At 40.3% G+C, this 13,890-nt stretch overlaps 1 protein-coding gene across 3 annotated transcripts in view; it reads right to left on the reverse strand.

Annotated features, from left to right (window-relative positions):
- ATXN3 (ataxin 3) overlaps nt 1–11,523 on the reverse strand; it is a 32,868-nt gene extending 21,345 nt beyond the window's left edge. For all 3 annotated transcript variants that reach the window (XR_004137468.2, XM_031454215.2, XM_031454216.2), the window contains exons 1-6: nt 11,465–11,523; nt 5,959–6,123; nt 5,680–5,724; nt 4,264–4,349; nt 3,770–3,836; nt 1,374–1,461 (exon numbers count right to left, since the gene is read on the reverse strand). Coding sequence is in view for 2 of the 3 variants with exons in the window: in XM_031454215.2 (XP_031310075.2) it covers nt 1,374–1,461; nt 3,770–3,836; nt 4,264–4,349; nt 5,680–5,724; nt 5,959–6,123; nt 11,465–11,488 (475 nt within the window). In the remaining variant the exon portion in view is untranslated. The remainder of the gene's footprint in view (nt 1–1,373; nt 1,462–3,769; nt 3,837–4,263; nt 4,350–5,679; nt 5,725–5,958; nt 6,124–11,464) is intronic.
- Nucleotides 11,524–13,890: the final 2,367 nt, after the last annotated feature.

Below are 13,890 nucleotides of genomic sequence, written 5' to 3' on the forward strand. Positions count from 1 at the left end.
AAAAGAAGCCTTTTCTTTCTAATCAATGGAGAGAAAAAGCACTTACTTCTCTGCTGACAGGAGTAATACAGGAAAAGAGAGGGGAAACTGATCACATAGGAGAGTGGAGAGACAAAAGCAGGAACAAAGGAGTAGGTGGGACGAGCTGGGATCTAGCCCCAAAGTGGAGGGGTTGGTTTTGGTTAGGAGCAGGGGACAACAGGCTCAACGCACAGGCAGAGATAGAAGTAAGGTGACAGATTTACTCATGGAAAAATGAAGAAGTTTCTTTTAACTGCTTCTGTTTTCTTAATAGAATATAAAGGAAGGCCATAAGCTGGCAGTCAGGAGCAGGGAGGGCAGTGGTTAGAGGTTTGAAGGGAGAAGTTGTGAAGTCATCATCTTGGACAGTGGCACGTGAATATACCAAGAGAACTCATTAGGGGTGTCAAGCAGCACTAAAGACTCATTTGAAATTTGCTATCATAAATTTAGAGCAAAAGCAGTCATACTGTACATCTTTAGCCATGTTCAGATGCTCTGATGGAGGACTGGACAAGCCCAAGATTCAGTTTCAACTGGAGTTGGGATTTTGTCATAAAAGTATAATGGAAGGAGAGAGGGAGAATGGAATTGAGAAACGCAACAGTGATTACAGTAATGATGGATTATAGAAAATAAGCAGGCTAATACAGGAATTAAGGATATAAGGGTAATGCTTAGGCTCTGTGGTATGGTTAAAAAATCGTTGGAATAGAAAAAATAGAAAATAATATGGTATAAAGACAGAAGGCAATAATCAAAGAGTAGGGTGCTTATAAGTGGAATTGGAAGGTGGTATAGCAGCAAGGCAAGAGTGAAGACAATGATCTTTGAAAGTAAGAAGCAAGAGATTGAACTGGATTGATTTTTGACATGGAAATCACCAAGAATGATGAAAGGATTTGAAGCAGAGAAATGACAGCAAGTCAGATTCTAAAATCTTCAGTGGGAAAGGAGGAAGATGACAGATGACTGCAAAACAGCAGGGGGTAGAGTTTAAGCTAGCGGTATGTATTTCAAGGGAGCTGGAGTTTTTAGGGAAGAAGTGTGGCCTAGAAGGGGCAAGAAGAATACCTACCCCTCCCCTTGGCTCTGTGGTACATGGGAGACAAAAGAGCCACTACTTAGAGGGGCTGCAAAGGAAGCAGCATCCTCAAGGGAGGGCCAGGTGTCAGCGAGAACCCTAACTCAGCAGCATCATCCAAATCACAGCCTAAAGTTCCCATAAAGTAAAACATAAAGACTACTTCCCTGCCACTGCCATAGAAACAGTACTGTTACACTCAAGTCTAATGAGATGGTTTTATTTAGCTGCTTCAAAGGATAACTTAAGATGTTCAGTCTTTACTTACCTTCCTGTTGTAACTGAGCCAAGAAAAGTGCAAGGTATGTGTCTGATATTAATTCTGGACCCGTCAAGAGAGAATTCAAGTTGAACCACTGGAAAAAAAAATTGTCAATATTTAAGTTAGTGCACATTGTAATAAAGGAGTTTAATATGTTAAGAATAGATACCACCCATCTAAACTTAGAAAGACTGTCTAAACACTGAAAACATGTCAAATTGAAATTTTCAAAAATTATATAATATGACTTTTAAAAACTGAAATAGAATGTTGCAGATTTATCACTATTAAATGTTTTCAAAGTTTGCTTTATGCCATAAATTATGAACTCTCCACCCAAGGAAAAGAAACTGGTAGCTAGTACTTCACAGTATCTTTATTGATAGCTATAATTAAATCTTTTTCAAAGCATCAGTCCAACAAAACCTAATCTAATCACATTATATTGATGTGGGAGAAAAATGACAACTACCTGGTTTTCCCACTGCTGATAATTTTGGTCAAAAGATTTCAATTGTGAGAAAGCCAGACATTCCAGGAGGAGAATCTGTAACTGCCAACTTATTTTAAAAAGTTCACTAAACCACTATCACATGTACATTATTTGGTCACTACTTCACTGGAGTCCTAATTTAACCCACAAATAAAAAAGTTTCAGAAGTTGTTGTCAGCCTCATGACCAACTACTTTTCTTGGATTTTGACAGAGATAATAATACTTTTCTCAGTCATCTTTTTCATTACACAGGCACCTCAGACTAAAGACTCTACGGTGAAAAATACAATTTTAAACAAAAATATAAACTGGAACCAAGGATAATAAGCCATAATATGACATTTCCTGTATTTATCAAAGATAATTAAAAATGTATAAATTCAATTTTAAAGAACTAATATTTTGAAAAACTCAAAATAATAATGTAAGTTTACATGCAAATCAATAGAAAGGAACTTCTGGAATCTAAGTCTGCAGATCTTAAAAAAATCCAGCGATTACTTCATGCAGAAAAAGCGAAGACTACTTGATCATAATTTTTCTTAAAGATGTAACTAAAACCCACAGGTTAAATAACCTTGGCAGTGTCCTGCTCTGGTTTTTCTCTATAGTTGACTCCCACTTGGGCCAATCTCTATCGCACCACACTGCCTGTCTTGCTCTTTGCTCCTCAGGAGGGATCTTAAGAAATAACCACTTAAGATGAAGCTGCTTCTAGGCAGCAGACTTAAAAGACAATGGCAGGGTTTTTGTTTTGAACTACCTTTTATTGATTTAATTCAATGCACTCTTTCTGGATTTTCTTTTCTTTTTTTTTGTTTTGTATTATTTTATTTTTAAAAACAGCTTTATTAAGGTATAATTGAAATGCAGTAAGCTGCACATATTGAAAGCATACAATTTGAAAAGGTTTAACATAAATAAATACCCATGAAACCATCACCACAACCATGAGAGTACACATATTCATCACTGCCAAGTTTCCCATGCCCCTTGCCATCCTCCTCTTTCACTGCTCCTTGCCCTCCTCATCCCTGGGCCAACACCACTGGTCAATGTGCCTTCTGGCACTAAAGCTTAGTTTGCGTTTTCTATACTTTCATATAAATAGAATGATGCAGTATATATTATTTTGTGTCTAGCTTCTTTCATTTGGCATAATTACTCTGAAATTCATCCACGTCACTGTATATATCAATTAGCCATTCCTTTTTATTGCATTAGCCTGTTTTCAATAATACTCTTTCACAGAGTCAAAATTCTAAGAAAAAGGACTTTAACTGTTTCAAAAATGGTAGCGTGTATACAAAGATCACTTTTAAAAGATAACATTTTAGATACTTTTTTTGATTTTAAGGCTTGTTCAAGACACATTCCTCTTTTTTTTTTGGTGGGGGGAGATAATTAGGATTTTGTTTATTTTTTAATGGAAGTACGGGGGACTGAACCCAGGACTTTGTGCATGCTAAGCACGTTCTCTACCCCTGAGCTACACCCTCCACCCACCATGTTCTTTTTTTTTTTTTAATAGAAATGATTTATGTAGATATATTACATGGCATTTTGGAATGAATAACTTTGCTATGTTAAAGCAAACATGGTTGAAAACTTTTATTCAAGCTGGGACACTATTTCAGGCTTTGTGACACTGCTGTGCTTAATACAAATCTATGAAAATAGTAGTTAACTGACAGAACATCTTTGTCACATAAAAACTCAAAAGTAACCATGGATGTACTGCCTTAAATAGAGAATTTTACTTATGTCCTATCTATCTAGGTTGACACCATGCCACATACACACATTATTGGTGAGTTTCTTCATCTTTAAGGCACCAGTCCCTTACACTTTAGTTGCAAAAGGGGTGCAGAATGAGAAAAAAGGCAGAGAAGGAGCAGAACCATTACCTGTTTTCCTAATTTTCTAACCGTAAACCAGTGTTCTTTATAATTGCATATAAATGATCTTTCATTTCTAGAAAAAGGAAAAAATAAACATACAATATTAAGTTGAAATATTTCATATTCATTTAGTTTGTCTACTGGCAAATATCATACAAAACGTGGTAATTTAGGATTATGTTTACAGTTTCAAGTACCACTGATTTAAAAAAAAAAAAAAAAAAACAGTGTGGATCTCAGTGTAGGTCAGTGATGCCAGAACAACGGCACTACACCCCGCCTGAGGGTCAGCTCTGGGCCGCCAGACACCGCGGTGTCAGGAAGCCTCAGCGGCAGATGCTCACGGGCAGGCCCAAAAGGTGCATTAGCAAGACCTGAGGGAATGAAGCAGGGAACATCAAAACAAAAGCATGCAAGATTTAGTTTGCTTCTTAAGAAAGCATAACTTTAAAAATCAGATATAGGAAAAGAAACGTAGGAAAAACAAAACACAATCTTACATAGGATCGATCCTCAGCCTCTGATACTCTGGACTGTTAAACAGGATTAGTTCTAAACCCCAAACTTTCAAGGCATTGCTTATAACCTGTTAAAAAAAAATTGCAACTTTAAAAAATTCCAAATGTAAGTAGTGTAACCATGTTGGTTGTGTGAACAATTGTACCTCATATACAAATTTCCCCAGAAGTCTGTGGTTTTAAAAAAGTGTGTGTGTGTGCGCACGCGTATGCAGATATATCACTAAACTCATAAATAACACACAAATAAAGCATTAAAAGAGTGCTTTTACACTAAGTTTCTGGAATGGAACTCATACAATTCCTAGATAAAACTGCCTCAAAAATCCAGATATATATTCTATCCAGTAAGTGCTAGCCTGAAAATCAGGCCACTGTATTGTACACATGTGATGGTTTAGCTGCTACAGGTCCTGCTTCAGGAAAGTTCTATTTGACCCACTACCTGGTATATCAGTAACAGGGATAATTTCATGTCTATTAAAATGAGTTCCTTCTGGGAATTTAAACTGAAGCTTTCATAAACGTTAAACTTCTATTATCATGGGTTCATAATTTGTACGAAGAAAACCCAAAAGGTAAACCAGATTATTTCAAACTGAGAAAAAAATGGGAAATTTCTGAAAATTCACTATCTACCCTCTAAGGTAGCCAACAAAGCAGCAAGTGAACCAGGTGCGAGCACAGACAAAAAGTGCACTTGGCCTGGTGGACAAATGAGAACGGACGCCAAGGGCAGCGCTAAACAAACAGGAAACAGCGAGCGCTGGGCCATCCGGCAGCCGTTACCTGCACAGCCCACAACGAGGCACTGGCTGGAAATGCTGGTGACCGAGGAGCTCAGCAGAATGCAAACAGATATTTGCAGGAATAGGTCCCTCAAGAGAAGTTCTAATAAACTCCGGATACACCTCAGAGGTGTCAGAAATAGAACAAAAGACCCACAAGTAAGACCAAAGATCAATTTCACAAGTACATAAATATTCACCCATTGAATTCAAGGAGAGCGATAAGCTTAAAAAAAGGAAAAAGGCAAAGCCATCGGCCGTAATAAAGGAATCCAAACCTGGGAGGCTGATTTAAATGTAGAGCTTTTTTAAAGGAGATTATTTAATTTGCATTTGGATGCTAATAATCATAAGTCCAATAAGTCATCATGTTGTTTCAGACTTCGAAAAAGCCCTAAAGATTCTACCATCCTAATTTTCATGTTTATCTATATAAAAATCTAGTACTCTGGAGCACAATCTTATTCTTAGACACAATCAATTGGAGGAACTTCTGAAGGTCATTACAGTGACTAAGAAAGGCTGTAAAGATATTCACATCAAGCCCGCCCTGAGCTTAAACAATGCCTGGGACGTAAACAACACTTAGTACATGCCTGTGATTACTTACTTGAATAGAGAAAAAACCACTGTCATCCATATTTCCAGAAGGCTGCTGTTGAATTTGGATAGGTAGTTGGGACGGGGGTAGAAGATGGAGAGAGAAGGATAAAATGTCATTAGTGTGCATATTTAAAATCACATCTTGTGCATTCCCATCTACAAAGTCAAGAGCCGAGTTATAATTAACAAGTCAGATCTACATAAGAATGGTTCATCCTTTTCTACACAGTACCCACACTTAAGATAAAAGAAAAAAAACATCATTTAGTGAGTTTGAAATCAGTACCTGTAAAAATGTGCGATAGTCTTCGCTAGTAACTCCTCCTTCTGCCATTCTCATCCTCTCTTCTTCATCGAGCTGATGTGCAATTGAAGATAATTCCACAGGGCTAAAGTATTCTCCTTGCAATAGGTTATTCAAGCAATGCTGAGCACAAAGTGAGCCTTCTTGCTAATATTTCCAAAAGAAAAAATTCAATTTTGTGATTTGTTAAACAGATTTGTACAGTATCTTTCCCTAAAGAGGAATTTAATCATTAACTTCTTAACACAGTCAATCTAACATTTTAAGCTTCAGACAAGCATGATTAACACAGATATACACATTTTCATTTATTACCATTTATAATTCTACCATTATTGAAACTACAATTATTCAGCCATATGATCAAAAACTTGAGAATGATTTATATCAAACAAACATATCATCTATCAAATACACCAAATCTCATATTTTACTAAAAACTACTCTATAATAAACATTTAGGCTCCCTCACTTTCAGTGCCTAAAATAAATACATTTTTGGAGATTCTATGCTGAAAGGAAATTTAACCCCTAGAACATTTGTTCTTTTAACAAGATAATCTCTACTCTATCTAAATGCTTGTTCATAGAATTTCAAATCCATAAACAGGTGAAGAATCTCAAGAACTAAGTAAGAAAAATTCTGTTTGATGTTTATGAAGACATGTAGCTACAGAGCCAAGGTGCTCTTCAAGGAACTCCACAGAAAATGTACACAGCATGGTGCAATGAGCAAAACTGTCCAAAACCCACCCCTGGAGCTCATTTCTGGACAAGCCAGCAAGGGGGCTGCATCCAAGCTCAGCTCTCCAGGGGGCTGTTGGCTTCTTGTTATGGGGGTGGGGAGAATACGACTTCCCCTCAGCTCAGGGTCTTTGGGTCTCGGCTGCTGGCTTTCTCACACAACTGGCACCAAAATCTAAATCCAGGCTGCCTGGAACTAAGCAGCCTGCTTATTAGCTGCCTCCCCTCAACAAGGCTGCTTTCGTTCTCCCTGCAGGAAGGGAGACAGGTGGGTGGATGCGATCCCTCCCTGTGAACCCAGCCCCAGGTTTGTCTCTCTGTGGGATGATGGCAGACAGCAGAGCATCTTCTGCTACCCCAGCCCTCTAAATTCTCCATTTCCCCAGTAAAGTCTGCTCCTTAACCAAGCCTGTCTGATATCCTGCAATTTGCCCCAAGTTATGTCACACACAGATCTGAGTAACACCTTGCAAGACATGTATTTTTCCTGATGAATTAATTTTCTAGGAACAAAGTTCAGCCACCGCAAAAGATATAGGACATATGTGTATAATGGAACAGGAAGGCAGCCCTGAGACAGTCCGCGTGTGAGACGGGGGCTGAGACAAGTTTACCTCCCTGTTTTGGTATGGAATATGGAGTGAGTAGCTCGAAGCTAACGAAGACACTATCTATCCCTCAAGTCACAGCCACGATGGTGAGAGAGGACTTCTCTCCACCTTTCTCCTTCTACTGTATTCCTATTGCTAGAAAGCAACTTCTCCTGAATAATACAATGCAAACTGGAGGGAATACACAGATGCTCTACTTATATTCTGTTGAAAAGGGGATAGCCAGATGGATAAAAGGCACAAAAAAGTGCTCAGCGTCATTAACCATCACAGAAACAATATGTTACTACTACACACTCTCCAGAATGGCTAATGGCTAACATGCTGGAGAGGATTACAGACATCAAAACTATTACATACTACTGGTGGAAATGTAAATTAGTATAACCACTTTGGAAAACTATTTGGAATATCTACTAAAGCTTAACAGATACCTACCCCATGGCTTTGCAATTCCACCCCTAGGTGCATAACGTAAATGACAGAAATGCGAACATACGTTCATCCAAAGACATGTGTAAGAATGTCCACAGAAACACTATTTGTATTGCCCCCAAACTGGAAACTACCCAAATATCCATCACAGTAGAATGGGTAAATTGTGTTACATTCACAAAAGAATACTACATAACAAGGACAAGGAGTTAACTACAGCTACCTGCAGCAATACGGGTGAACGTTATTAACGTTAAATAAGAGACAGACTCAGAAGAGCACATGTTGTATGATTCTTTTTACAAAACCTCAAAAACAGGCAACTAATTAATCGATGCTGTTAGAATTCAGGATAGCGGTTACCCTCGCAGGGTGGAGGGAGAGTCAGTATGATGTAAGAGGACATAGAGGGCTTATAGAACGCAGGTAAATGTTCTGTGACTTGATCTAAGTATTATTTACACACTTGTGTTCACTTTGTGAGAATTCATTGATCTGTACTCTTATGATCTGTGTGCCCCTACATTTGCTATCCTTAATAAAAAATTTTAACAACAACAAAGTTTCTACTAACATACAGCTATTTCTCATGATGAGCTAGCTAATAGCGTAACCAGATTAGATTTTCTGAGAACAGTCCTAATGTAAATCTTCTATCTGCTGTCAAGCTACATGCCTCAGCTTGGGGCTCTCACACTATGGTCACCATAGATAATATTACATAGAGAAATAGTGAATCCAAATATTTGATGTAAAAATTCTTTCTATAAAAAAGTAGCATTAAAATACCAAAAAAAAAAGCACTTGAAACCAAACCTTGTCTACGTAAAACTGTATTGCTTTAGGATACATCAAGTAGTTTTGTAATTCTAGTATGACTTAATAGAAGGAAAGAACAAATTGTTCAGTCCAAACTTAAAGTCAAATCACTTTTTAAAGTCACAAGATGAATCCAATTCTACAAGGACCAAAAAAATTGTAAAATGGCCCCACCAAAGATTACACTTTTCCAGGCCTGCCCCCTCCCCGCCAACCAAACTACCCCAACCATCTCCTCTTTCTCCTCAAGCTTTAACCCAAGATAGTAATTCATTTTGCTACAGTCAAAGTTCAATGGTAATCAAATTCTATGTTTTCAAGCCCAGACTTTATTGTGCTGGATCAGAGGATGAACAAACTGCATCTTCAGTTTTACTGAGATACCTCACAAGACCACAAAGGGTAACTGCAACCAAATCATTCCCTCACTGTCGCCAAAGTCTTCCGGACTAACCAGAAACTAGTTCAAATTCCCAGAGACACTACTGCCTACAACAGAAACCAGGCATAAACCCAAAAGGTACACTCAGAAGTGGCCTAACTGGGGCCACACAATCAACCCAGCAGCACTTTTTCATCTCATCTGAGTAATAATAAGGCCAAACCCCTTATTACGAGGTTTGGCAAACACAAGCATCTGAATAACAACAACGGCCAGCTCTTCTCCAGCACCATGTGCCAGGTAGCATTCTAAGCACTCATGACTCTGAGATGGACACTTTATTATCCTCAAAGACAGGGGAAGAAACTGGAGCACAGAGATTATAAGTAACTTGCCCAAGATAGTTAACGGCAGAGCTGGAATTCAAACCCAGGTAGAGGTTTCAAGTCTGTACTATCACTTCCTCAAGCCACTTATTTGGAACTTGGTGATTCCTAAACCTCAAATATCCTAAAGATGGCAAAGGACCAGAAATCTCTCAAACACACACACACACACACACACACACACACACACACACACACACACAGTATGTCATATTGTCAGCATCTTCCCAGTATTTTCATTAATTTTAAATATAATCCCAATAAGTTTGGTTATCACCCTCAGTTTATATCACATAAAAGTACCAATTCAGATGGCACAGTTACCTCACCAAGAACAGTCAGCAATAGAAACAGAAATAACAGAAAGCAGGCACCAGGAAACAACAACAACAAAACAAACTCCAACAGTTGGTAACCAGCTGGTATTAGGGTTTAAGTTAGGGATTGGCAAACTCTAGCCCTTTGGCTATGGTTATAGGTGCTTTTCGTACTCTTGAAATACGCCTGAAGAACTTTATAATAAGAGCCTTCATTTGCTAAGTACCCATTAGTTGATGGTAAGGGTAAATGTGTCCCTGAAGCATCTTTAAGTCTACATTTATGCTGATAATTCAGAGTGACTTCTTTCAGGCAAGTAGACTCTCATTAGTCTAGCTCCCAGCTTCTTTTGATCCCATGGTTTAATAGTTACCTTCACGGAAATCTATCCAAACCAGCTAACAATCAAAATTGTTAAAAATACATACACACTGTATAATTCTCAAGAAGTGATGTGTGAAAATTTTAAGTCTTCAGTGTTGAAACATCTGGTCCTACACCAAAGCTTTTGAGAATTAGTAATAAAAATATGTCCATGCAGGGTTCTCTTCATCCAATCTCCCTAGCCAAGCAACTAAATTTCTCTTGTCCAAGATTCATACATCATGTCAGTCAAAAGATTAGTCATAACCATATACCACTGAGTCCTTCCTTGCCCACACCTAAAAATTGGTCTATTCTAGTGCCAAAACTTTCTAAAATGTTTTCTATAAAGAAAAGCATTACGTAACAATTTGTTTTGATTTATACTGCACTTCTTTTGTCTTTGATTGCGTGTGAGAATTTTTAAATGGATAAATGATCATTTACAAGTATTTAACAAAACAAAACCCCACGTTTCCTAATAAATAACAGCCTCACCAGCAACCCTTTCCAAACATGAAACTATTATGAAATAAGATACGTGCCAAAGTTGTTCTGAGAAAGGCTTTACTCACACCCAAATGGTTTGATAATTGGATGCGAGAAAAGACGAGTTTCTCCACATGCCACTAACATTACCTTCAAGTGAATGGTCACGCAAGAATCAAAGCAAAACAGGCTAGGCGGACAGCAATAAATTTTTTCAAGCCACCCTTAATACCTAGTAAGAAAGCTGACTTCTTAATCCAGAAAGATGCGACTACCAAAAGAAATGAAGCCCAAACATCTCGTAACAAAAACTCTTGTGACGACTTCCCCATTCACGGGCGCATGGGGTTTCCTGCTTCACTTCCCTGAGTGTCAGGCCCTCCATGGAACAAGCCAAGGTCCCTGCCCTCGAGAGCTCACGGACCCAGTGCAGAAGGACATGAACATAACCCCAGAGATCTAAGTGTATGAGAGATTCCAATATAGAATTGAGGAGCCCAGAGAAGGAAAAGTTAATTCTTCCAAGGGGCAGGGCTGGGAGAGTGGGTGGAGTTGGGAAGAGGAGAGGGAGGTGTCCAAGAGGTGACCAGCTAGAACCTAGAGAATGGGGGAGAGGGACTGGAGAAGAAATCCCACGGAAAGTGGAGGGGAAGTGCAGAAGCCACCCCCTCTCTCGTGCCCCGAGGCGCCCCTGGCCCTGCCCTTATTCCCTCCCGGCTCCCCAGACATCCCGGGCCCCGGGCTCCTCGGGCACCGGCCGTAGAGGCGGAGGGCGCGACGGGGGCATCAGTGGAGCTCCCCTCCGGATGAAGCTCCTCCCGCTCGGCGAAATCGGGATGAGAGCGTCCCGGGCCCCACCCAGCTCCCCCGGAGGCAGCAATACCGCGCCCCACGCCCGCCGCCGAGCCGCAGACAGCTCCCCACCGAACGCGGACACTCACTTTCTCGTGGAAGATGGACTCCATGTTTATTTGTCTGGAGCCAACGGCCCCCGCGCCGAACCACCCCCCACCAGCTCCGCCCCCCGACCCCACCCCTCCGCCCACCCTGCCCCGCCCCTCCTCGGGCCGCCCCTGCCCACGAGCCTCGCGCAGACCAATCACCCCCGAGAATGCGAGTCACGTGGAGAGAAGAGCGCGTGAACGCTGGGGCGGTAAACTTGGGGTCACGTGATCTTTGTAGCGCGTCCTCCTATCTATGGTTATCCAGCAGGCTTGGGGGATGCTGCAGCGCCGCCTGACGTATGGAGGATCATCTCCTCTTCCCATCCATTGCTGTGGATTCCTAGGCTTCTAGGGGTCTGGATAAGGACCATCCAGGTTCTATGTTCTTGTTTTCCGTTTTACCTTGTACTTTCTATCATATTTGCATACAGTTATTTAATATCTCTCTCCTCCTCCCTCGCAGAAACTCTAAGCGCTTGTGTAAAAATGAGAGTTAGTATTTATATAGGGTTTACCGTCGGGTGGGCACTCTTGTAAGTGCTTTGCATATATTAACGAATTTAATACAGCAACCTTTGATATAGGGGGTATTATCACTATCTTACACGTGAGGAAACTAAGGCATGGAGAGATTAAGAACAGCACAACCAGTAAGTCCAGACACCTTGTTACTAGTGTTAAGTGGTCTGGCCCTGAAGTGAGGGAGGTAAAAAGTCCAGTAGTGGTCGTGGGAAGTCGGAGGGGGAGGATAGGAGCAGATCTTGCACCTTGAAACCAGGTTGAGAAAGGTGTGCTTTTTAAAGGCAGTGGAGAGCTATGTGGAGTTTTTAAAAGAGACATGATGAGATTTGCATTTTAGAATGATCGCTATGGCTGTAGAAGAGAGTCATTGCAATCAAAGGACTCTTGGGAGAGATGATGGTGTTTGGACTAGGGTGGTGACTTTGAGATGGAGAGATAAGATCATTTTGAGCGATAATTAGCAAGTAGGGAGACTCAACAGAACATGATGAGAGAGTGGGCTCACTAAATTGTGTTGCCATGGAGACTATTGGTGAGCTCCGTGAGTGCAGGTCCAGAGGAACAGAAGGGGCAGAGAGAGTTAAGGAAATGAGACTGCCCATAAGGACCAGGTGCTCAAGGGAGGATTCCCTTACCAGTTATTGAATGTCTCTGCATGTCCCATCCATAGTCTGTACTGAGACAGTCCGTGGTCTTAAGAAATTGTGGCCTAAGTAGGGAAACAGAATATAGTCTCATAAAGTGAAAAAATACTGTTTTTCTGCGTATTTTCTGATTTTTCTTTTTAAAGAAAGCATATGTCTGTGTAGAGAAACGTGTATTTTTTCATGTATGTGCATTACATGAAAGAATATACAGGAAACGCAGAGGTTTCATGTTTGAGTGGGAAGGGAACTAGGCAAATGGGAGAAAAGGGTGAGAGAGGGACTTTTCACTGTTTACAAGTTGAGTGTTGATTTTTGAGCTGATTAATGTATTTTTCTGAAAAAAATATGTGATTGTATCCATGCCCTAGGGCTGCTGTAGCAGCCACAACTTACCACAAACTTGGTGATTTGAACCAACAGAAATGTATTCTTTTATTGTTTTGGGGCCAGATGTCTGAACTCAAGGTATTAGCAGGGCTGTGCTCTCTCCAGAGGCTCTAGTGGAGAATCCTTTCTTGCTTCTTTCAGCTTCTGGTGGCTCCTGGTGTTCCTTGGCTTGTGGCAGCCCAACTCCAACTTCTGCCTCTGTCTTTACCTGGCCTTCCTTCTGTGTCTCTCTGTGTTCTCTCCTCTTGTAAACACCAGCCATTGGGTTTACATCCCACCCGAATCCAGGGTGATTTCATGTAGAGATCCTGAACTAAATATATTGGCGAAGACTATTTCCAGACAAGGTCTTTTTTAGTCTTCTGGATGGATTTGAATTTTTGAGGGTCATGATTCAACTCTCTACAGTGATTAATTGCTTACTGGGATGTAAACGACCCAAAATGACCTTATAATTTTGTTCACTGTTAAATCCTTGGCATGTAGAATGGTGCCCAGCAATATTTAGTGATGTTGAATTAATACTAATTGTTTCATTAGGCCTTCCTGACCTATTGAGCATGTGATTAATAGTGAGCATCATGAAAGAAAAGATAAATGCCTGGGAGCCAGAATGCAAGTTTTGGTTTTGGCTTTGCCACTGAAGCCATGTGTGATTTAGGTATTAGATTTGTTGTGGTTCCTATTCTGATAACTCCATTTGATATTTGGGACATCCTAAACTTTAACTTCGTAAGATAACTCTACTGTTCATCAAAACTCAATGACCATACTTTCCAGGAAGTGTTCCCTGCTCTTCAACTAATTTAGGAGTCCCTGTGCTTCTTCTGAGCTCCTGTATGTGCCTTTGTCATACATGGTAGCTTT

This window comes from Camelus dromedarius, chromosome 5 (genome assembly GCF_036321535.1).
Source record: "Camelus dromedarius isolate mCamDro1 chromosome 5, mCamDro1.pat, whole genome shotgun sequence".
Lineage (NCBI taxonomy): Eukaryota > Metazoa > Chordata > Mammalia > Artiodactyla > Camelidae > Camelus > Camelus dromedarius.